The sequence below is a fragment of the Rhinatrema bivittatum genome, chromosome 8, assembly GCF_901001135.1.
Source record: "Rhinatrema bivittatum chromosome 8, aRhiBiv1.1, whole genome shotgun sequence".
In the NCBI taxonomy this organism is placed as follows: domain Eukaryota; kingdom Metazoa; phylum Chordata; class Amphibia; order Gymnophiona; family Rhinatrematidae; genus Rhinatrema; species Rhinatrema bivittatum.
The window spans coordinates 37396373-37422628 of NC_042622.1; the positions used below are offsets into that span (position 1 = coordinate 37396373).

The 26256-nt window shown below is 43.6% G+C and overlaps 1 protein-coding gene across 2 annotated transcripts in view; it reads right to left on the minus strand.

The window, feature by feature from the left end:
* The window catches only part of LOC115097060 (adenosine deaminase-like), a 73148-nt gene that overhangs the window by 42054 nt on the left and 4838 nt on the right, over positions 1-26256 (minus strand). For both annotated transcript variants that reach the window (XM_029612520.1, XM_029612519.1), the window contains exon 2: positions 11073-11134. In XM_029612520.1, coding sequence (XP_029468380.1) covers positions 11073-11134 — 62 coding nt within the window. The remainder of the gene's footprint in view (positions 1-11072; positions 11135-26256) is intronic.

Consider the following 26256-nt stretch of genomic DNA (forward strand, 5'->3'; position numbering starts at 1 on the left):
CGGGTAAGAAGTGAGTTATACGGCCACATAACTATAGGCCTACTGAGAAGCAGGTCTAAGTTATCCAGGTAAATTCTAGCCTGGTAACTAGTTACCTGGTTATAAATTTAGGAAGATAAGGGCTAAATATAGCTAGACAGATAATGTAATGGTTATCTGTCTAAATGGCTTTTGAATATGGACCTCATGTCCCAGTTCTCTGTATAAACTGAGAGTTATGTACATTCAAACTGTGCCCGGGCAGCAGCCTGTAAATAACTTTTTTTTTTATTTCCAAAAAGTCAGACCAATTTGGAACCACAGTTTTGGAGCTGTCTGCCATTACTCCAGGCTTTGATTGAAGCAAAAAACTGTGCACCCACAGAAAGAAAGAAAGAATCTGTTCACCCTTTATTAGAAGTATCTCACCTGTGATCCACTACACCAAGCAACCTCTATTTAAAAGACTGTTCAGGACTTTCCTCCGATGTCCAGTTACATATTTTAGTATTTTTGGTCTTTAATATCTACATATTGCTCTGATAGGCCCTGGGAAGCTACTATGACATGATCGCTCTAGAAGACGTTTAGTGTAAGCCCCGTGGAGAACCATAAAGATGTATTACATAACGACATGGGTATAGAGGCCCAAAGTTCAATAGCCGAGATTACCCACTAGAAAAAGTGAAACCCCGATATGGAAGTCTTCTGGTAAGTGTCCAGAATGATCTTGTATTACTATTCTGTGACTATTCCCAGCAATAATGCTCAAGATAGAAGTCGTAGCAGATACCTTTTTAATAGACATAGCTGAAACGTTTTGTGTTCAGCTTCTGAGAGTTAAATTCCTTCAACCAGGTCAATGCAAGATAAGTTTGTAAGAGCAAAACCAAAAAGGTACTGGTTTGCTTATTACGAGGCCAATTTAGAAAGCTGCGGTAAGACATCACTTCTACACCGTCTGTCCATGAAAGAATTCTTGCAGGATTTAACAACAACAACAACAACAACTGTAGCACCTGAGGACTACAGCTTAGTAAATCTGGCAGGAGTTTTCCTGGTGTTACCATGGCCAGGAAAATCGCACATCCCTGGCCTCAGCAATGCACAATGGCAGCTCCACATTCCAAGGCTACTTTATTATTATTATTTTTTTTTTAAGGGGGGCCACCAAGTCCAGTCAAAGCCCCCTACCCCCTTGTCCAGAAATCCCTAGTGGTCTAGTGGGGTAAGAGCATGGCCCCCTCTTGCCTATCAAGAAAGGAAAAATGACCTCACCGTTAGTTATGCCCAGGCCCCTGTTGTCAAGCCCCACCCCACAAAAAAAAAAAAAAAAAAAAAAAAAAAAAAAAGTGCTCTCCCCTGGAACCACCCTCCACTCCTCTGACCCTCCCCAGATTTACCCAACTCCCTGGAGTCTTGTGGGGGCAGGAGGGATCCTCATTCAATTCTGGAAAATGGCATTGACTGACTCTTGAGTCAAGAGTGTCTGCGGCCAGCTGGTGCCATTTTGGACTTATAGTGCTGTGGGGCAGGAGTGAGGATGGCTTCTGCCCCCATTAAATCTTTGGAATTTCAAGATAAGCCTGGAGAAGGTCAGAGGAGTGTGTGTTTGTGTGTGTGTGTGTGTGTGTGGGGGGGGGGGGGGGGGGGGGTGTCTGATAACCTTAAAAAAAAATTATGGGGCGGGTTGTTTTTTCCTTCACTGATGGCCCAGGTAGGGGGTCATGCCCTTTCCCACTAAACCACTAGGGATTTTCAGAGGAGGATGGATTTGGCTGGGCCTGGTGGTCCCTTTAAAATTTCAGCCCCAGGAGCATCACCTGGTCAACTATACGTTTTGATGTCCAAACTTTGAGAACAGCACAGTTTGAGAAGTTTACCACAAGCCGTATTATTCAGTTTCCATAATAATGACAAGCAGATCTGTATGCATTTGTTTACAATGTAGCTCATTATTTTAACTCATATTGGGCTTGATTTTTTTTTTTTATACACTTACCTGCATTATTACAGATTAATGTGCCTTAACTCTGAATAATGCACGTTATTGTGGTAATGCAGCTTAGTAAACGGGCTCCTGAATTTGTTGAGGGGTTGAATATTGACAGGACCAGTCATTTCCCCCCCACAACACCAAATCTCCATGCCTTGCCTCTGTCTGCACCAAATGCCTGGAATAGCCTTCCTGAATGCATGTTCCAGCTCCCTCTCGTACCAGATTCAAATGCCACTTGACAAACCTCACCTCTTCAAGACTGCTTTTAATAACCAAACCCTAAGTCTTCCTGCTTATGTAACAGATTTATCACTCTGGGTTCTAGTTTAGGAGTATATTTCTCAGTGTCTAGATTGGACTGGGACTGACAGATGTTCCATACTTACTTTACACTGTACAAGAAAAGGCTGATTAGCAACAATTTATATACGCCAGAATCCTCACCAAACTTTTCCAGAACCTGATAATTATGTCTGATGGTAATCTGTTTAAAATATTTCTATCCTGCCTTTTATCCTAGGTGAGTTACAATAAAACATACATAATCATATAAACTTTGACATACAATCTCAAGAACAGTGTAATTGACACTGGCCAAACAAAAAATAAAGGTGAAATTTAAAAAAAAAACAAAAAAAAAACTACCTGTTAATTTCCTTTCCTTTAGTTCTGCCATACTAGTCCAGACAGAACTATGTTATGTCCTCCTGCCAGCAGATGGAGACAGAAGAAAAGCTCAAAGCTGGACTACTGTAGTCTTTAGGGTGGTTTACCAGAAACTGCTTTGTTCATTGCAACTTGTGCAGCATGCTGCTACTAGACGCAAGTGGCTGAGGATATTATGTTCACATAACCCCGGTTTCAAGGGACCTGCATTGGCTCCCAATAAGGAGCCAATTGCATTTTAAATTGTTGAATATTATACATAATATTTTCTTCAGTGAATCCCAGCGGTATGAGCCCAGTTGTACATTATGATCTGAGGGGGCCGGTCTATTGACAGTCCCCTCGATCGTAGATTATAAATCTGACTTTACACAGAAACAGGCAGTAGTGAATGCAGCTCCAGTACTATGGAATTCTCTCCCTAAGGTATTATGATTAGAGAAAGATTTGACAAATTCAGGAAAGGATTAAAAACTTTTCTTTCAAAAAGTATATTCCTAAAGTGAGATGTAGTTTTAATAACACTAATGTATTTTATGTGATTGTTTAATATGTATGTTTTAGTGTTATCCGCACCAAACTAATGTTTAGGAAATAGCAGGTACAAGTTTTTAAATAAATTTCATTCCCCCTAGAGGTCTGAAGCTGCCTTCAGCTCTACAGTATCCTATAAATCACAACTAGGACAGCCAAAGGCCATTGTTTATTTCCAAATCATCACCTCCAAAATCTGATGCAGCCTGCAAATTTCATTCCATAATCATTAACCCAGGAATTAGATAATCTCTATACTAAGAGCATAACCTGGCCAGCTACCCTTGGAATGGGCCACAGTGCACTTGCTGTTAGCTGTCTGAACTTGTCAAACTGAGAAACCTTGATTGTCGTGACTTTCTTGGGTGGGTCCTGGACCGGTCTGGCCTGACAAGACTAAAGGAAAGGAAAATAACAGCCAAGTTTAAAAATGTCACCTTCCTTGTTATCCATGCCAGACCAATCCAGACAAGTGGAATGTACCAAAGCTTGCCCAGAATGGGTGGGAAGAAACCATGATAGCTCTCAGGAATCCTGAATTCAGGGCGCAGCGTCTCCTGGTCTGCATACTCATGCAGAGAGCACAGATGCAATGGAAACTAGGGAGCCATTCTCCTCTGGAAAGACCATTTCTGATTCTATCTACAAGGTGTCCTGCACCCTTGTTGAGTGGGCTCACCAGCCCTTAAGGATCTGCAAACTCTTGCTGAAGCAGGCTGAAGTGCCCAACTCCTTGCTTCAGAAACCATTGTGCTTTAACAGAACAAAGACTATCCAAAAAGAAACTGGTCATCTACAAATATCTCAAAGTAGCCCATCCAGGAGAGTAGTGAGAAAGCTCCCATGCCTGCATCCTTTTCAAACAACCCCAAACCAGTCTCTGCCTTCTATGAGATTTGCAGGTACTGCTTTTATCCTGATCCACTCTAGCAAAAGGACAAGATTGAATAGATCCCTCAATGGGAAATATTGTCTCCTCCAAAAGCTGACCTCTCAGACTCCAATCTCTAAGTCAGGCCTGTTATGTTTCCTCTTTTGTGTCACCAAGGGCTGTAACCTCTGAAACTAGGTATCCCGAATATGTAGCCTGGTTCTTTTAACAGTCAAGATTTTAAAAGAGAATGGAAAAGGATCATCTGGGGAAGAATCCTCTGTTGGAGAAAAGTTGAAGGAACACCCCTAACTGCAATTTCAGACCTCAGTCCACGGAAAGTTCAGGCTCTCAGTAAGAGCCACCCAAGGGACTAGATGCAAGTCCTGGTTCTAACAGGATATCCAAACTCAGCAGGCTCCTGCTTTCCTTTTGAATGAACAGCTTGCTTCTCTGAACCTCAGCAAGCCGATCTGAATCTGCTTCTGGAGGTGCTCCTCCTCCTCTTGATACGTAAAGGTCGCTTCTGCCAATCCTTACACTTTAGGGTCTCGCACTGTCAGCTCTAAACATTTGTCTGTATGATAACAGCGTTGGCCATGAAAGCTGCTGCTAAGTCCTGCAGAAGGCCTCTTTTCCAGATCAAATCTGTTTCACTTACCAGGAATCCTGAAGGCTACTAGATTCCCTTAGCTTGTTCACATCAGCCAATGGCCTTACCAGGCTGCCTTTTTCCAAGCTAAAGGCCAGGATTTCTAGAGCATTAGATGGCTGACTGATTGTGGTCCTTAGCCTAAGCTTGGACCTGTTCTCCACTAGGATTTCTGTGCTTGCCTTGGCCACCCTGAATCATAACTCCTCTCCGATGGTGCAAAATATCTTCCCTGCAGGAAACCATGATGAAGAAAGTATTCTGCTCAGGTCTTGTGACGCTGCACTCTTGGATATCACCATAAGAGTGAATTGAGTGAGAGGCATGTGAGTCTGCACCAAAGGTACCTAGCTTCAGGTCCATTGCCCTGGAGCCTAGGACATGAAGAATGGGAAGCTATGGAAACAGAAGATCTGGACACTGGGAGCAAGGCTTTCAGCCCTTGATGTCCAAGGTTATAAGACCACTTTCTTCTTTGGATACGAGAGGGCTTCCCTGTGCTCCAGAGATTGGGAAGAACTAAATGCCGTTTGAGATAAATCTTCAGTTAGTCAAAGGGTTCCATACCTGTATAACTCTGGCTACAGTCTGATGGCTTTCCTGTTTTGACTCAGCCTGAGTAGACAAATGACTGCCTAAAGGAAGAACCAATGTACCTCCCTGCTTAGGGAGGCCTTAACTACCCTTTGATCTGCAGATACCTGGGGCCATGGTCAGCACCAAGAAATAGCCTGATAGCTGTCCATAAAGAATTCAGGATGATGCATTTTAGAAATGTCTGATTCTAACCCCTGGTGGAGGTAAGGTGGAAAACTCCAATGTATCCATTTGGGGGAACTACCTAACGACAGGTATGCCATTTTTCACAGTGACCTGAAACCAAATTTACAGCTTTCTTGGAGGCCTGAAATAATTAGAGCTACACCTCTGATCTCTTTTCAAGGGACAGATGGAGCCCCCAAACCTGAAGCCTCCTAGTTCCTGAGTAGTGTTTGACCACTCACAGCAGAAGACTCCACACTGTATGGGGGAACTCCTGAAATGCATGGCTGTAAAACATTGCAGCCCCATCTTGAAGTAGCTTGGGCCCAGCCATAAGGGGGATCCAACTAAAGGAGCTCCTAGAATCGCTTACCTCTAATTGTGTGAAAGATTCACCAGCTGGGAATCGATCCAGGAGCTACAGGTTTCCTTGTAGGGAAATTAGAGTCCTCTCAGCACACTGTTACCTGTGGAGAAGATCACCATAGTCTCCTCTGAGGAATGCTGGACCCAGCATAGGAAGACTCACATTGCAAAGCCATTGCAATTTTCTGAGGAGAGAGAGAGACTATAGAAAAAAAGATAGGTAATATAAACAGATACAATCTTCCTATCATGGGGGTCCTGAAGGGTGTGCTTCCACCACTCAACTGTGGTCTTTATAAAAAAAAAAAAAAAAAAAAAGGGAAGATAACTCCCAATAGGTGATCCAACTCCATATACCTATCTTCTCTGGGAAGGGACTACAGCTCCCTTATTGTCTTGGCCACTTTAGGCTGGAATCAGGCGTCTTATCAAAGAAATCCCATATTCAAAAATCAGAAGTAGCAGGAATCTCTTGAGCTGGGGCCTACAAGCACTCAGGAATATAGATTTCCCCTTACAGATTGCTGCCTCTCATCACTTATGCAAGAGCTGCAAAAGGCAACGCCCAGGAATTACAGATCACCAGCTCCTCTTGAGCAACCATCATCTTCCGAAGAAGAAATCTCCTCTTATCTACAGTTATTTCCTCATCTTTCCCAGCCAGTGAAGTGGCTCTAGCACCTCCAGTTCTTGCTAAGGTTAACCTAAAGATCTTCCGAGTGGGATCCTGGAAACAGACTAGGAAGGGGGTCAAACAAACTACTCAAGCAGGACCACCTTAGTAGCTGTTTTAAGCAGACTCACTATTTCCATCCATGGGAAAAGATGTCTTATCAGTTACCACCACTAATAGAGCATGGGTAAGAATATTTGTGGGATCTCCCATTCCACTACAATCCTGACCTAAATGGCCTGTATCACAGGAAAAAAGGCCTAGGAGGCTCCCTAATTCCTGGTCCACTTTTCCTTTTCCAGGTCAACCCCAGGAGGTCCTCAGAGTTCAGAATCCTTCCAGGGCCAACTCACAGTTTATTTGGGGCTGGTTCCTGTTTAAGGCAGGACCCAAAGAAGCCCTGGGGGGACGACGACAGGATCTGACTCCTGGTTTCACCGGTTCTTCATGTTTTAGTTCCCTCCAGGCTGAACCAAAGGCTTTAGCCTTAAGCACAAAGTCAGATGTGTGTGGGTGTGTGTGTGGGGGGGGGGGGGGGGGGAGGACAAGCTTGTTGGGACCTGATTCAGCCAAAGAACAAGTGCAGGACATTCACCTGTAAAACTAGACTTGGTGGTAGGAGCGGTTCAGTCCTTCAACCACTGCAACACACTGCACAGGCAACAGGGCCACCACCACACCTAACCATGAGTTGCTGGCCTTGAGGCTTATCTATTTGCTTCTGGTGGTCAAGACTCTCGCTCACTTAGCTGAGCTTGATTGGAGTACAACATGCCTTTTAAAAAGCTGTGACCTCTGCTTTCCAGATGTCCTTTTCTGAGTTCTATGGAGGGAAATCAGTTTCACCACCTGACATTAGTCCCCTGAAGAACTGCAGCACCTGCAATCATACCTTGGAGCCTGTCCACTCAAGATGGCGAGACGCCTCCGTGGATCCTGAAGGACTCTTCTGTAACAGGAGGTCTGATTTGGCATTCCATTTGCTCTTCTCTACATTTTTTTTTCAACTTTATGCAGACTAATAAGCTTAAGGAGGACATCTGCCGTAGAGAACGGAGGCAAAGCTATTTATAAAATCCCACCAGGTGCACTCGCCAGAGAAGCTCAGTCTCCCCAGGTAGCCAGTTCTTAGAGGGAAGGAAGATCAGGTAGCACCTGACTGCCAATCAGTCTGCCCTCGGCTCAGCCCTAAGTCTTAGAATGGGGAATAAATTGGCCCAAGGCCATCTCCTCCACAGCACCAGTATGAAAGATACCTGGCTACCATCTGCTGAGACAGAAAATACTGAAGAGCTAAATGCTACACCAGCCCCTTATAGGGGGAATAAAGCCAGCTTTGAGCTTTTATTTTCTGACTCCATCTGCTGGCAGGAGAACATAACCTATTTGTCTGGACTGATCTGGCATGAATGATAAGTTGCTTATCCTCAATTTAAACTCACACACCTTAAATCTTATCAGTCCGGGTCTTGCTGTCTTAACTCTGAGTCTCTTGTTTGTTTTTCGTAGTTTGTCCTCTTGTCTTGAAAATGCAAAATATATATGCATAGGTGCAAGCCCCACCCCCAACCCTACCCCCAGGAATGCCTCTTCTGCCTTTAAGTTTATCCCAAGTGAGCAGTCTGCTGCATATCAGGTGACCACTTTTCTAAAAGGCCACCTCTGCAAGTACAGCAGTGTTTTCCCTATGGAAATAGCTTTGAACATTTTAAATTACCCTCCCTGTGTCTCTGTACGGTGCTGCATGCATCTGGTATGCACTATGCAAGTCCTAGCGATAATTCCAGTTATGGTTGAATCAAGGCGTTTTCCTTCTCTGGTCATAAACCTAGCAAACAGAGTCAAGTCTTCTCCTGCCTTTAGGTACAAGGCTTCTAGCAGAGTGCTCTTGTGCAAGGTTTTTCTGTCAAGAATATTGGTTTTCAGACACATGCGCACAAAGACTAACAGGATATTTTGGCGGCACGGAGTTAAAGAAAATGTACCCTAGAGGAGGGGTGCAATTTTCAAAGGCATTTCCAGGGGTAAAGCCATATATGGCAGCGAGCAGAGGCAGCCCCCGGGTTGGGTTGAAAGGGGTTTGCACTTCTACCCATTTTCTTAAAATCTTTTTGTACACAAATTACCCAGCGTAATTAAATGCAGGCTGTTTTGGTGGGGTAATTTTCAAAGAGGGAAACTATGTATATATACTTTCCCTTTGAAAATGGATGTAACTCGTGCACCTATTTGGCATTAAATTTAAGCAGACTGTTCCACATCACCCCCCAAAATGGAAAAACAAAAAACCCAAAAAAACAAACACGCAACAGTAGCAAATATTGTACCACCTATTTCTTGAACGTGCCCGTTTTCTTGGCTCTGTTCTTTTCTCCACTGCAGTGGTTCCCAAACCTGGGACCTCCTGCCAGTCAGGTTTTCAGGAGCCCCATAATGAATATGCATGGAGGAAGTACATGCAAATTCATTGTGGATCTCCTGAAAACCTGACTGGGTGAGAGCCCGCAGGGCAGGTTCAGGAACTACTGCTATATTGGTTTCATTCCTAAGTTCACCAGCTTTAAATTGTCCCAGGTATATATTTTGCATATTGTCATTAGGAAGGAAGGGGGATCATTTGGTTACAGCTGTAACTCTTGGGTTTTAAACATTTTCTCCTCTTTAGCTGTGGTATGCAAAGGGGATAATTTTATACCAAAATCGGACATAAGGTTAGCCAGAAAACACATTACGCCAGTTTTCAAAGGGGACATGCACGTACACGTCAGCTCTGAAATTATTCGAGCAAAAACTATGCCGCACAACATTTCATTACAATATGGTACCTGTAGATCTGCCGAAAGAATTTGTATGCAAAAAAACTATGCGTCCCAGCCCCCACCCAAACTGCACCCCCTGAGCACCTCTCCCTTTTGTAGATATAACTACATACATTGGGCGAATTTGCACAATTTTACACATTATCAGCCCTGCAATCTAAGGATCCATTTCTGCAGGCAAAGCTCTATTTCCCCCCCCCCCCCCCCCAGAGGTCTCTTTGAAAATTACCCTCAAAAAGTCCGAGACACTACCATGAGGTGGATAACGTATTTCTAATGTCAAAAAGTAGAGGAGCATCTCGATTTAGCAGGAGAGATTAGGCAAGGAAAGCATTTTGATAAACCGTGCATATTCGTTCTACCACAGCAGTGAACCATCCTTCCTTCGGTCACTCTGTACAGCAACTTAAAAGAAAAAAAGAAATGTGATATTGGCAACGTGATAGTATTTGCAAACGGCCAGAGAGATTCAAGTGCAGTGCTAAAGGGAAGTCTTCTATTCCACGGTCCTTCAGGACATCTTTTGCAAAATAACACGTCAGCTTCCTCGTGCTCCCCTACACTTATTACGTTTGCAGGTATCAGCTGTTCTCTTACACTAGAAGTGTTCACCTGGTCCTCGAATACCTCCCAGGACATCCTCCATGAATATGCATGATATAGATTTGCATCTGCCTCCACTGCAAGTGGATCATATTGCATGCATATTCATGATGGATATCCTTGAAGAGCCAGACTTGCTGGGGGAGATGCTGGAGGACTGGGTTGAAAACAATCTTATGCAATGCAGTCTTATTTTTAAATGGCCCCATCAACCCGTAAATACATGATTCCAGTCCTAGAGTCAAAAAGCAAGACAAGTCTTAAAACTGAAAATGTTTTGCATATTTACTAATTATTCTACACGTGCATAGCTGAATAAGGTGGAGAGGCAGCATTATAAAAGCAGAGATTTGGGTTTGGTTTTTTTTGTTTTGTTTTTTTTTTTTTTTTTTTTTTAAAGGTGGCTTAATCCTCCTGCTTTGATCATAAGTGCACTATTTTTGTGTCCCCAGTGGGGTTAGATAACAGGGCATTACCTCTCACTCCTATCCTCCCTTCATGTTATACAGTTCCTCAAATTCAGTCAAAAGACCAGGAAGGGAGTGTCCTCAGCCCATGGTTCAAACCTTACATTTGAACATAGCACAAAGGCTGAGAAGCAATGTGTCAGGAAGGCAGCTGGTTGCTATTTTATGAGGAATCCAACGCATGCAAAATACCATCAGTTAAAGACCAACTAACAAAACTAAACAAGAACAAGCAAGCTTCACCTAGTTTCCCCTCATAAGGAAACATAGTGATGACGATTCCTAAGAAGTGCCATGCTGGATCAGACCAACGGGCCATTGAGCCCAGCATCCTGTCTCAGACGGTGGCCATGCCAGGTTAATTGGAAGTAATTGCCAGATCCCTTTTTTTTGCTTAGTAAAAGCATGCATTTTGCATTATCAATAAGGTTAAGAGTCAAAAGCAGCCCAAAGCTAGTGAGCAACCAGTAAACCAACTACTGAACAGTCCCCACTGAGGGACATGCATCAGGTATTCTGTACCAGTGAGACACAACATGACAAGCTTCTGCGTATCTTAGGGCCTTTCATCTAAAATAATGTGGTCGGCCCTTTAACATGGGATCTGCAGTCAGCATTTGCCATAACTCGCTAGAATGCAATTAAATACCGGGAACACGTTTCTATTTTACAATGACTCACTTGGCATAGTGCAGGATGGTTTCTGGCTTAATGCTTCCATCTAGGTGGACGTGAAGCTCTACCTGCAAGACAAAAATTTGAATTAAATTAAAAAATAAAATAAAATGGTAAAGTACATATGTATTGACATTTTTAGTAAACGTATTGGTGATTTTAATTCTGCTGCGCCTTGCTTGAAGCATCTTGATGTCAAGCAAGTAAGACATATCAAATAAATCTACCATTAAATATGAATCTTAGGGACCGGCCCAATGGCTGTGAACAGATGTCCTGGGCCAGGATCCTGCTCTTTGGGCTGACGATGCCAAGGAGGCAGCATTCACAGGCCCCCCTCCCATCCCAAAGGGGAAGGAAGCCTTGGCCACGGCTCAACAGCACCACCTAACAGACAAGACTTGAAGACCAGGACTGCATGCTCCAAAGGGAGCCCGGGGTCATAACCTCTGACCAAGGATGGCCACTGCAATGGCTGGCTTAGGCGAATGGAGGGGGAAATAAGATATCCCGGGTATTTCTGAATGCAGGCTCAAGATACCGGATCCCAGCCCAGGTTCTGAATGAGCCGAAAGCATAAAAGAAGGAGGAGGACATGAACGGGGCCAATCAAACCAAAAGAAAGCCAACCATTTTAGATCTCACAAATTGCAAAAAAAATTGGTATTTCAACTGAAACAGTTTTCCTGTGAAGCAGGGTAAACCAAACAGCATCATTCCTGGAACTCTTACAAACCCACAGATGGCTGCGCATAAACAAAGCACATACGTTCTACTTGACCCAATCTTCCAGGGTTTCCTTACAAAAATAGTTCCAACCTTTTTTGTGTGTGTGTGGGGGGTGGGGGGGGGGGATTATAAAGGAACAGCTTGCTCGATCTCATTAGCAGACATCTTCAGCAGCAGCCAGCTAGCCCAGTATACATCTGAAGATGCTAGCAGGCAGTCTGGGGCTCCCTCCCACTGCCAAATCTGTCAGCTGGCAAAGCACTGGCCAGTTTGTTTTTTTAAGCAGTCTGCACTGCAGGACTCTGGTACCACTACATTCAGAAATGGCACTCAGTTGGTCTGGTCTATTCCTGGTTCTCCTTTTTGGGGAGATGGGGGAGGGAAGCAAAGGGTTATCCAGATACCGGAGTTGTTTTCAAAGATGATGCTTAAGCACTTGGAAGGTGTCTGGTTTTATATTTAAGCATTGTCACCCATGGTATGCCCAAAGCAGGGAAACAAGATCAACAATAAAAAAAAAAAAAAAATTAAATCCACAAAATACAAAAAAAACAAATCAAGAATATGAAATAAAACTATTTGGAAAACAAATATAAAATGGCATTTCAAAACACTACAATTATATCTTTTACACTTGCTCCCAGTCTGAAGGATCTGCCGCTTGCTGCATCCTCAAACAGTATATTTTTCTAAGAGATATTTTTGTGGAAGGGACTCTTAAGCATTCAGCTTTGAAACATCATTAGCTTAATACTTCTTAGCACTAAAAGGAAGATAAAAGTCAGAAAAAAAAAAAAGAAGAAGATCATTAAAGAGGAGCCTGGATCAGATGGATGAAGACTTCCAAATGCTAATCTTATATCTCTTTAGCCTATTAATGTTTCTACAAACATAACCCCAATTCCATCTCCTGCTTCCCTGACGTTCTCGTGGTGTTCAACCCTCTCCTTGCCGCCCATATATCCTGTCATTACCTCCCTTCTCCTACATTGTAAACTGTTTTGCATTGTTTTAAAATGTCTATTGCATTTTATTGCTGTATTAGTCTATTATGATGCATTTATTTCTTGTATTGTTTTGGCCATTGTAAAATCACTTCCATTTTATACATTTTATTTAAGGAAGGTAGTCAAAGCACACTCTTTTCTCTCCCAGCACATACAATGGAGCATTCCCTGCTGGTCCAACTACAAATCACTCTTCTGATGAGCAACCCGAGTTTTCAAAATCTCTTAACTCGAGGCCACTCTTCTACTGTTTACAGGGCAGGTACATGAGGAGCTTGCAGAGCAATGCTTGCCCAGGTTCCTGATGATGGACAGCACATCCGCATGCTGGTACACAGAGGTCTACAATAGCAGACCTGACTAAAGAAGAGGGATGTTGAAACTTTTTACCTAAAATAAAATAAAAAAAGCACAAGAGAGGCCAGAAAAGGTATTAGTGATTTTGGCTAACTGGATTATTTCAATAATATTTGAATTCAGTGGCCCTGCTGCTTTAGAATGATGATCTGTTGCATCAGGTGACCTCAATCACAGGAAAAATCTAGCAAAAACAGTTTGTCAGAAGCATATGGATTCGGACAGGAAACTCCAGATGTTGATGGGGCAATAAGTCATAGGTCCTTCAATTGTGAAGTTGAGCCGCATTTTAATCCAGAGAAGACCCCATGGATTTTCTCCATGCAGAATCTGTCTTCTTGAAAGGCTTCTGTGGACCACTTCCTCTACCAAACTCACCATTTTGAGTTAATACCGACCTCTGTGTTGCATTTTCTTTGACTCTTTATGACATCTGCTAGCACTGGCAGAACTGCAAAAATGATTTGTCCACCCATTATTTCTTCTCACTCAGAAGGAACAAGGTCAGATCACTAGCCCTGTTCTTCCAATCATAATTGCAGATCAGAACATTTGGCAAACATAGCAAGATACTGTGAAACTCAATGAAACAAGGGAGTGGATGGTTTATAGGACAGCTCATCCTAACCATCCCTGAAATGAAAAGAAGCAAAATCTATCAACTGACTCATCAGGGCCAGCTTCTGGGGCACGCGACCTGTGTGTCTGTACAGGAACCATGCAAAAGGCTGCGCCACCACATCGGATGCCACTAACATCGTGTGGGCAGGGAGAAAGAAGGGCCTGGCAAGGGGAGAAAGTGAGAAGATGCTGTGCTGGAGATACCATGCACTACTGAAGGAGAGATTTCTGTACTACAGCGCCACTGCCGAAGAAGAGGAGGGAAGAGGAGAGAGAGAGAAACATCATGGTACATGCATTCCTGAACTTAATTTTCCAGTTAAGAAATGTCCCAGTGCTAACATCAAGCATTGCTCTGAGGGGTGTAGGGGGGGAAATGTGTTTTCAGGTTCCCCCCCCCCCCCCCAAATGTATGTTGGCTGGTGAAATGTTTGATTTGCTTCATTGGTGTAAAAAAACAAACAAAAAAAAAAAAACCAACCTCCCACTCAACCAGAAAAATGGGTATTCTCTGGCAAGGCCTAGCCTTGGCCTTGTGTAGGCCGAGCTAGGTCACTGCAACTTCAGCCTACACAAGGCAGACTCCTCAGCTTACGCTGAAGCACAGGCCCAGGCCAGGTCCTGACACCGGGATCCTCTGCCCAGACCCAGGGCCGATGTGGGTGCTGAGTCCGGACCCAGGCCCAGAGGGGCTGGGTTCTAACACCTGGGCCTCGGCCTGGACCCAGGCATTGGGACCTGGCCTAGCTGCTTCTGCGGATACCCGACAAGTCAGGTAAGTTTGTTCGGAGGGAGGAGGGGGCCCTCAGACAAAGCCCCAGCATTGGCCAGGGCCTAGGCCCTGTTTGGTGTGTGCTCCCCCCCCCCCCCGATTCGTTCCAGGGCCCCTCACAAGAAATGAAATCTGCCTTATTCACTGGAGCATTGCACATTTGCTTTAAACAAATGCACATCCCTACATTAACTGTGCTACATAGATACCGCCTTTACTATCAATTGCATTCTTTCCTGAAACAGACAGACAATTAAATGCAATGGGCCATGTATTTAGTATACAAAAGCTAGTATAAGGCAGTAAAACTAAGTCATGTTTACAGAGCGCTTTGATTCCTTGTGGAGAAACCAAAGCAAGTCTCCCAAGCTTGAAAACTAGCAATGAATTTTACAGGGATACCCTTCCCTGATTTAGTTACTATTTCTGGTTCTTTTCAAAAGCTCTATTCAGCAGAGACTTAAAATCTATTATTTGTATGACTGAACATTGCTGTAACAATAATGGTAATAATACCATATAGTGCTATGATTTATTGCACATCCACTTCAGGCCTGATTTACTATCTCCCATTTTATGTCTATGGGCGGGGGAAACAATTAAGAGGTCAAGTCCCTGGTTTCTTGTTTTTGTTCTTAGTTGAAATATTGTGAAGGGAGGAGGAGCTGGCACGCAACTTATATGCTTACGTGGCATCAAACTTAAGGCGAGATTAACATGTAGCCAGCTCTCATTACTTGTGCATTATTTTGTGACAAGCAGCCTCAAGATGTGCGTTCCTTCTAAGGGATCATTGTTCCAGTGTGGAGGCTACTGATGGTTTGGTGGAACGGATGACTATCGAGCAACGTTCACAACGCATCTGGGCACGTGGGATTTTAATGAAAAGAGATATCACAAAAAAAAAAAAGGTTAGCTACAGGCTGCTTCTGAATTATTTTGAAGTCCTTGTTGCTAGACAGCCTGCCCTTGTTCAATACAGTTTGATCATCATTGTTCAGCATTAAGAGGGTGATTGTTTTTAAAATCAGTTCTGTGGGTGCATCACAATTTGCCCACGCAAAAATCAGCTAAGAACGGCCCACCCTCTGTGTGGCTGAAAGAAGGCACAGGCTTTTAGCTCTGCCGAGAGGCGGCGTAGTTTAGGTCAGAGAAGGAAAAATCCACGCAAGTAGATATTTTCACAACCTTCACGCCTCCTTTTCCAGGAGTCTACCCACAAGCACAAGCAGGTGCCAGTGACTGCGTGGATGTCGCACCTGCAGCAAACTCCACGGAGAAAGCAGGCACATGCTTTGGTTTGGAGGATTGGTGCAATGCCTGCAGTCAAAAAAAAATAAAAATATATGTGCGGTCTTTGTCCCAGTGTGGACAGTCTGACAATTGCCCCCTAGAGCAATGAAGACTGTGAAAGTCTCGGCCTACGTTCTGATGTTTCATGAGAGAGCCTGATGGCTCGTGAATTTTTATTACATCTGTATCTCCATCATGGCAACCACAGAAAATCGTTTGTGACAATTTCTGTACGTTTCCATACTCTTTGCTATGTTTTTATGTTCAGCCATGGCTTTTTCTGGTTTCCCATGTTTTTGTTGGGTTTTCTGTGTGCTCGGTCTGCTCCTTTCAGTGCATTTGTACCATTTATGTGGCCATTGGAACAGGACGCCAACATCTGTTGCTCGCAGGATTACTTTACTGCTTCCAGGCACAATGCCAAACATTACAAAACTGATATATTATTTGTTCAATTGGGGGTGGGTGCCATGCAGAGAGCAAAAAACATCTGTAACTCAATTACATGCATTCCTCCCCCCCCCCCCCCCCCCGCACTCGTGGTAGGTGTTCCAGGACAGAGTTAAGGCAGGGGAAAAATTTCGTGCACACTTTCCCCATTTTTGAAAGCATGCATGTAAATGGATACGAAGAAAGTTAAACCTGTTCGGAGGCAGCTGCACATATGCTCATGCGTGCACCCGTGCAACTCGGGAATTTTCAAAGCTCGTGTATCCATATAAGTCCACTTTGAAAATTCAGGCTTTTAAAGTCTGCTGAAAAATTATCCTCAGAGGTGGTGTGTCAGCAGGATAGTAACTGGAGGAGTTTTAAGATTATTTTTTTTTAATTCTCTTTTCCACAGCTTTTCACAGTTTCTATGACATTTCCTTTATTCTCCCAAATCCATTCAATCATTATAGCTAGAGTTTACTTTTGGAGTTGGCGAGAGAGATTCTGGCATCCATTTTGGCAGAACATAACTAAGGATACTGCTAAGACAGGCAGTATGTGGAATAAGAGTTTTTACATCACAATTATCTCAAATAGCAGATCAGACCACAAAAGCACATTTTCAGTTTAGTTTCCCCATAACAGAAACTGGCCTTCTGAGAAATTGTCTCCGTTCCATTTCACTCACCATTCTCGAGTAAGGACGGAACTAGGCAAAAGGAGACAAGAGGGCTCAGAGAAGACCAAGTACGGGTTTCTACATGAGAGAGCTTGTATCTCCGATCAGTCTTGCTGAGCATACTACAACCAGTCAATCTGTCTTCAAGGATAGGTCTTTGATAGAGCCTATTATAGGGCTTCAAATTGGGGGGGGGGGGGGCCTATCAAGACTGAGTACTTGGATAAGATCCCATAGAGGGACCAGTGGGCGAAAGGGAGGACTAATGTGTTTTACCCCCTTAAGAAAGTGCATGACATTTTGGTGCATTGTTACGTGCACACTCTCCACTGAACCTCTAAAAGTTAGAGATGGCAGTGACCTGGACTCTTGAGCATCTGAGGGCTTTGTCCGGACCTTGTTGGATAAAATCCAGTTTATGGTTATGTCTGCTTTGCATGGGGATCTTCTGTCCGAATGGCAGACATCCTCAAAGAGGCACCACACCCAAATGTAGACTAATGAAGTGAAGGACTTAGTCTTCAACGTGGCTGATATAACCAAGGGCAAGTATCCTTTCTTCTTCAGGCGTGCCCTTTCATGGGCCATGCCATAAGATAGATTGGAGCTGGATCTTCCAGATATGCTGGGCCCAAACTCAGGAGCCCTTGGCCAGCTGGAATGTGTAGAGGGGCATCCACTAGAAGTCTCAGGAGATGTGTACCAGTCCGAAGAGACTAGGAATGTCAGTGTTGGCTGGCTTTCTATTCTTTCCAATGTTCTTCCTATTAGGGTGGAGGGACACATAGTGGACCCTCTGTTGGCCATAGGCTGGTCAACATGTCTATATGGACAGAGCTCGCCTCCCTTCTTCGGCTGAAGAATTTGTTTGCCTTTGTGTTGGCCCAAGAGGCCATTAAATCCATGGTCAACTAACCCCATTTGCTCGTGATCCTGAGGAATGCAATTTGACAGAGTTCCCACTCCCCTGGGTCCAGCTGGGATGTAACTTGTGTAGGAAAATGCAAAATATGTTTTAATAAATATTGTCTACACCTTTCCTAGTTCTGCTATGTCCTCTCTTGAGCTGGGGTGACCAGCACCGCACATGATATTCAAGATGTGGCCACACCATGTTCAATACAGAGGCTGTATGTTATTTTCTATTTTATTCTCAGATCATTCCTAACATTCTACTTGGTTTTTTTTGACCACCACAGCAGAGGATTAACGTATTGTCCATAAAGACTCCAAGGTCATTTTCCTGGGTGGTAATGCCTAGTATGGAACCCACTATTATGTACCTATAGTTGGGATTATTTTTCCTTATATGCATCACCAGGGCCGGTGCTAGCTTTTTTTTTTGCTGCCCCCATTCATTCTCTGTCCCAGGCCCACCAAAAAAAAAAAAAAAAAAAAAAAAAAAAAAAGACACCCAGCTGCCTCCAGTGATACAAACTTTAAAAACTGATACCATCCCCTCCCAACCCATAGCTGGTACATGGGTATTATGTGCCCTAGATGACCCTTATAGCCTTGCACAACACCCCCAGCTCCATTCCACACACACAATTAAGAGTTATGCATTATTTTACATGAAACATATCAAAGTACAGTATTCTGAGGTAAAACTATCACTTACATTATATTTACATGCACTGCTGTGATGCCAACCAGAAATCCCTGCAAAAAAGACACTTGGAACCCCTATGGTATTAGGCCTATTGTGATGCGTGTTGGGCTAGGACTTGACCCTCTGAAAGCCCGAATATACTTCCTATTACAAAAATGCCTCACCTCAGTCACTCATGCAGAACATAATCAGACCCTTACCAAATACAGAACAGAGCAATCCTAAAGTAAAAATACAAACATGCAGACAAAAACCGAACTGGAAACTGCAAGAAGCCGGACTCTCTATGCAGTGCAACAATGAAAAAACAGAACCATTCCTCAAACAATAAAATCAAGAAATAAAATACATAATCATAATACTAAAAATATATTTCAAAAAAGCTGATGAATAAAAGATCAAATAATTAAAAACTCATATACAAGTTTTTTGGTTTTTTTTAAGTGTCCCAAACACCAATATCATTTTTAAAAACATCAGACAGCAAATAGCACCTGAAAAATAAAACTAAAAAGGATTTTAAAAATTCATGCTCTCCATACCTGGAATTGTTGGGGAGTAATGGGAGTGGGGTGCACAAACTCTCCTGTTACTTATATATACCCACACGCTCCCTCTCAGATAAACCTGCAGGCGCCTCCAGATCTTCTTTGGTTGGGATCTATCATCAGCATCAGGCCCTCATCTTCATTTCAGCTGCTGGCAGGTTGGAATCCACCTGCAGCACCCATCCCAGGCAGGCTCCCATTCTCACACACACACACACACTCCAGGCCCAACCCAGGAAGGCTCCCATGCATGCATGTGTGCACACCTCCCCACCCCCACCCAAGGCATGCTCCCATTCACTCGCACACACACACACACGCAGACTTGGCAGTCAGGATCCTGGGTCATTCCTCCTCTGCTGCTGCTGCCGCCAGCCTCTACAGTCTTTGTTGGGGAGAGAAACCATTCTACAGCTCCTCTTCATGTGCTGGCCCTGAAGTAATTCACTCCTCGCAGTGCTAGCACTTCCTGTAATTCTTATCTTATGCATCACGAGATGAGAATACAGGAATTGCTAGCACCCCAAGTGTTGAATACCACGGGGCCAGCACATGAGGAGGAAATGCCAGATGGATGTTCCTCTTCTGCTGTGGCCTCCTGCTTCTTCTGCCACCAGTGGGATCGAGTCCACTGGTGGCACCACAGGCCTCCTGCTGGTGGGAATCGGGTTCACCGGCAGCAACACTGGCCACGCCCTGCTCCCAATGCTGCCGGGCCTATGCATCACTTTGCTCTTGTTCACATTAAATTGTATTTGTCATTTAGAAGCCCTGTTCCCCAGACTTGCAAGATCATTCTGCAGTTCCTCACAATCTGCTCATGTTTTAAACTTTGAATAAATTTGTGTCCTTCACAGATTTGACCATCTCCCTTGTAGCTCTCTTTTCTTGATCATTTATATAAAAATATGAAACACTGATCCCCAGCACAAATCCTTGGAGCACTCCACTACTTATTGTCTCCAGTGGAAAAACTGACCATTTAGTTCAACTCTTATTGTCTGTCTTTAACCAGTTACCAACCAACAGCAGGATGCAGCTTCCTGACCTAATTTCCCGAGGAATCTCTAGTGAAAGGACTTTGTCAAATGACTGTGATGTCTATATTCTATGGGTTGCCCCAGGAACAAGCAGCCTAATTTCTGGAGAAGCAAATCCAAAGAGATGACTATGAAAACAAAGAAGCTAGACATCTTCTGCCTATGCCAAACACCTTTCCCTCGGGTTGAGCTCTCAGGTTCTGGTGGCCAGCGAAGCATTAGATACAGTGGTAGCCCTTAATACAAACAAGGAACAAGAAGCATGGAACAGAGCAGGAGACTAGAGTACACCATTAAATCAGAAACACAAAAAGGGTTTCTGAAGGCAGAAACCTGAAGAGCAAGAAGTCTTCTGGATTCAGGTAACATGTACGGAACCAGAGTACAGAGAGCAGGAAATGGGACCAAGCTCTAGCAACTGTGACAAAAACCTGAGCATGAAAATATGTTTAGGTAGGAAACAAGATGGCTGCTGGGGGAAAGAGGGGCACAGAGCTGAGAGGACTGGATAGATAGTCTAAGCAGCTCACAGCGCCACTTGCAGTCTAAAGGTGAAGTCAGCAACAGATCCTCACACTGGTTCACTCTTATTTACACCTTCAAAAAAATTCTAATTTATTAATAAGGCAAGACATCCCTTTGCTGACACCATGTTCACTCTTCCCCATTAAAACTGTGTGTACAATTCTGTTCTTAGGAATAGCTACTACTATTTTGTCTGGAACCAAAGATCAGGCTCATCCTGTAATCTTCAGGCCCAATGGTTGATTTTAATAGGTTACAGATTGCTAGTAACAAGCTTACAGCTTTATATCCAAGGTCTTTCTGAAACTCTGGGTTGAGTACCATCCAGGCCTGGTGATTTGTTCCATTGAATCAATCACCTTCAAAGATCATTACCAGTGTGGGTATCTCCCCAACATCCTCTTCAAAGTGTGAAGCAAAGATTTAATTTTAGTTTTTCTGCTGTAGCCTTGTGCGTCCAGTGCACCCCTTTTTCCCTCTCATCATGACAGACTCCCTCACAGGTTTCTTGCTTTTGTTGTACTTGGGGGGGGGGGGGGGGGGGGGGGGGGGGGGAGTTTCTTATTAACTTTTTGCATCTGTGGCAAGTTTCTCCTCAAATACTTTCCAGACCTGCCTTAATATTTTATTCCTAACTTACAGGGTGAGTATGCTCTTTCCTATTTGCCTCATTAGACTCTGGCTTCTATTTTTTGAAAAATACCTTTTTCATGTCACCACTGAACAATGCTGGCATTCATTTGGTCTTTAACATTTTTTAACACATGAATGTTTTATTTGGACTTTTAAGATTGTATAAGGTGTTGAGAGTTAAATACCAACTTTTTCTCTCACAAATGCTCCTTTTATTTGTTTCTAGCTAAAAACATTCTCCTTTTATTATAGTCTCCCATTTTAAAGTTACATGCTACTGCAGTAGTTTTACATGACATCCTCCCCACCCAGTGATTATATCAAATTTGAGTGCATTATGATCACTGTTGCCCCTTTACCCCTTGTACCAGATCTGTGTTTCACCCAGAACTATATCTAGAGCAGCTCCCCCCTCTTCTCAGCTTTCAGATGTGCATTAGATAAAAATAAACTATCTGAATAAATGTCAAAGTTGGGATGTGATCTCCAACTGAAAGTGCTCAGCCTCCCTCATTTCAGGTTTTTTGGGCAAACTATTATAAGGGAGTCATGATTTTGATTCCTGGAATTAGAGCAGCCCTGTCCTCAAGAAGAGCAGGAAGTATGTAAACCAAACTTTACATTTCAACTAAAAATGATAAATGCTTTTTCACACATTTTCACAAAACATCCCCCCCCCCCAAAGTATAGTTTATTTCTCAGTGTAACCCTACTTCAGGGCACATAAAACAAGAGGATGTGACACATGTGGACTAAGTCAGGCTCTCTAATTGTTTTGGTGGGTTCAGCAAATGGGGTCATGCAGATGAAGTGGACCCAGTTAGAAACAGTAAATTAGGTGATGCCTTTTGTCTCGTCAGGGAGTCCTCTGATACATTCCCCTCCATGAATCCTGTCCTTTTATTATTATCTTCAAGTGCTAGCCATCTGTGAGGTGCCACAAAGTCCACACCACTGCGGATCCAATCAAACATGAATTAATTTTCTGGGTTGCCCAGCTAGCAAATATGTACATTACTCAAAAGGATAAACAGAGCATACCAAGTTATTCAGAGATCATGGGGTAACCAGCCAAGTTTAAACATTCAATAACCAAGGTAATAACGTGCATGCCAGGGCTTGGAATAAATCCTTTCCCTTATGCCACTATATATTAAATAGCAATAGATATATAAATAGAGCCTACATCCCTTAATATTCAGGTAGCAAGGAATTTCCCAATATACCAGTTCCCCTCCTCACTAAGATCAGGTGAATCACATTCTCCTGACACCGGAATCCAAATGTGGAACAGGGGACTCGCATCCCTGACCCCTGGGGCAATTCACCGCATGCCCCCTCTCCTTAGTTATCCCAACCTTCTCACAGGGTGCAGGTCTCCCTGGTCTCCTCGTTTAGGGAACCACCCTATTCTCTTAGCTACTGGCTACTTCCTCAGGGGAAGAAATTGCCTCTTCTCCAACATTCTCATCCATGGGCCTCTTCCCTCATCTGGCCACAGGTCTCTCTACTTAAGGGGGAATAGCCCCTGCAGGGCCTAACTGAGAGGATCCCACGGGCTGACTACTTCCAGGCTCCCTACATCTTTGATGTCTCTCTTCTCATGTCATACTTCGAAAGGGCAACTCCTGCCTAATTGTTCCAGGGTTTTATACCATCCTAGGCCACTCCCCTACCAATCAGAACTCATAACATTCAGGTTAAAACATTGCACTATACTTGATGCCATCCGGTGGCCATCCATCAGTACTGCAGGCCCAATCAATATATCTCCTCATAGAACTTCAGATCAAGGATACACCAGGGCCTGCCCCATCAAAATGCCTTGCAATATTAACTTGTGGACAGGAACACAACTGGTGATCCAGTCACATTGGTAGGCCACACCATGTTCCAGAGAAAGACATTGACAAATCTACCAAACAGAGAAATCATTAACTGCCCAAAACATATCCACTTTTAAGGTTTGACAGAGCACACCGTCTATTGATTTTGTTCTCTTAGAAAACGGATCTTCATTATTTGTTCTCAGCCTTCAGAATTACTGGACTGTATCAATGTAGGGTCACTCCCTATCAGGAAAATATTCCTTCACAGAAAGCATAGGGAATGCATGGAACAATGTTCAGTGGGAGCGGTGAAGACAAGAACAGCAACACATTTTCAAGAAAGCCTGAAATAAGCCAAGAGGATCTCTAGCTGCAAAGCAGCAAGGGAAAAGCCAGACGTCTACGGCACTGCACTAGAAAGGAAACTGGCCAGACCAGCTAGGCCTTATGGTCCTTATCTGTGCCATATTCTCTCCCTTTCTACGTAACGTGCAAGATGGTCAGGTTTTCCCTCTGAGCAGCTTCGTCTCATGTTTTCCAACTGCTCATATGCATGAGGAGGGCTCATTACAAATTTATTGAAACACATTTCTTATATCATGCACATACTACAAACATGACCATGGCCTGAATATTTATCTATCACCTCACTATACAATTCATGGAAAGTATAATTTTGATCTACCAAAGCAGATTTTTAGCACACCATCTCTGGCAGGAGAATTCAGCACACCTGCATTTCCACTCTAGCACAGGCTTAAAAATCAATAAAGATTAACAGAGGGCGGAGAAGAGGGGGCCTTTAGCAAGGAAAGCTAAATGTCTCTTTTATAGTCCCAAAACGGGTTTATGCTCTTTGCAAAATGATGTGATTTTTTTTTTAACTGAATTAAGAACAAAGTCAAATTATTCCTCCATTAGGGAATGCAACTAAAGGCCTATCAGCTGGATTTCCAAGAGGAAATCCAAGTAACCGGCAGTGCTGCTGGCAGTGCGCAGTCCAGCAGCAGACGTAGGAAAAGAGGGGCTTGGTTCTCTCGGGCTGCTGCCTACGCCTGACAGCAGCTCAGGCCAGGTAAGGCCCTGTCTTTGCCTCTTTCCAGAGCTGCTGCAAACAGTGAGTTACCGTGCAGCGCTCCAAGCTTGCTAATCTAAAGGACACTGTTGAATATGCATTCAGGTCTTGCACACGGGGCCACTGCAAACAACAACAAGCTTGCATTTTGCACACAGACTATGAAAATCACGAGGCAGTCATAAATGTATGACATCCATTTAAACAGTCAAGTCACATAGGGGAAGGCAAAGGGAACACAGACCATTTAGATATAATTCTCAAAGGTTACCAAGTCCAAAAAAAAAAAAAAAAAAAAAAAAAAAAAGTTCTAGGTGAGCAGACACCCGCATCTCCACACAAAATGAAACCAAAAGAAAGAATCAACCAGGCGGACTGGCCCTTGACTACCATTGCACTACTGTTCAATTTAGGGCCTGGTCTCATGGTAATCGGGCCACTCTTCCCAACATCCGGGTGAGATTTTGGTTAGTGAAGAGAGAATCTCAGAATAAATAAAGGGATTCCGTTCCGATATACCGAATGGGACTTCGATGCTCTTAGTCTGCAATGTTTTCTCCAACCGTGTGAACTTATGCCAGCAAGCAACCTGGAAACAGAAGGTGCTCTGGCAAGCTCTGACATCAAAACCCATTTGGGTTTCACCATCCCCAGCTTTCTAGTTAATGCAAGTTCACCCCAAAATTAAAAGGCATGAAGCAGCCCCATCATTGAGTGTTCTGGGGGAAACGCTCACTTTGTATAATGTTTAAAATGCTTTATTAACATTGATGTCTCCAATAAACTGCCGTCCATATTTTTTTTTTTTTTTTAAATATAAAGTAAACTGAAGTGGAGACTATTTTTAAAGGGGCAGTAGCCTACTAAGCAAAATGAAAAAAAAAAAAAGAGTCATGCTTGCATCCTCTTCTTTGCCACGAGCGTAACTGGGAAAACCGACTGAGTATACTGTTCAGTCACAGCTGACTGCTCTGTCATCTCTTCTAATAACCTGGTGAGAACAGGGAGCATTGCGAAGATATCTTTGCGGAGTATGGGGGCCAATTCACCAATTCTGAGGCCAGAGAGGAGGCTGGGGTGAATAACTCTTGGGAAAAAGGATAGCAAAATGTTTACTATCCAAAGCTGGAGCAGAAGCTGCATGGGAAGCCAAACGGGGGTAATGAGCATAAAATAAAGCATCCTCCAAGATTCTGGGGGACAGGCCGTTTTACAATTATTAGCCAGACAGGTTTGGGGAATGGATCTCTCCATTAGGTAACTCCAAGTGACCCTGACTAGCCGCTGTCAGAGATAGGATGCCAGGTTCCATGGACCATTCTTCTGACCCAGCCTGGCACACCTTGTGAGGTTAGGGTGATCTAAATTCAAGATGCGAAAATCACCCGTCCGCATGGCCTCATTTGCATATGCTCCAAAACTCTTTTCTGCACTTTTTATTTACAGTTTCTTGTATTCCACATCTTCCAATAACTTTTTAGAGATCCACGCTGAACAATAATCACATACACAAAGCGTGCAAATAAACAACCCTTGGACATATATCATTAATAAACACTTAAAAATATAAAACAGTGAATAAATCTAGTTTAATCGTATGCCTGTTTAGAAAGAAAAATAGGACTTAATCCACTAAACAAGTTCTTTCTTCTTTTAATGATTTTTTTCCAGAATAACCTGGACCTCAAGAGTTGGCTGATCCTCAGCCAGAGGGGCACCCTACGGGAAGACAGAATTGGAGGGGGACACAGGGGCCCCAAGAAGGCAGAAGTGGAGGGAGACAGGTGCCCCCAAGAGGTTTGAAGGACTTAAGAAAGTCCTTCAAACCCCCTACCCAAGAAAGAGGGATCATTGTTAATCTAAATGTCTCGAAATAGAGAGAAAGAAGTGTGAACAGGACACGTGCATAGCACGTTAAGATGCCTGTGCAGTACAGAGGCTCGAGCAAAGCCACTTTTCCCCACAGATAAGTGGTGCGATGTGCCACAGACGTGGCAGGACCGTCTCTTTAGAAACGGCCAGAAATGGCCTCAACCTG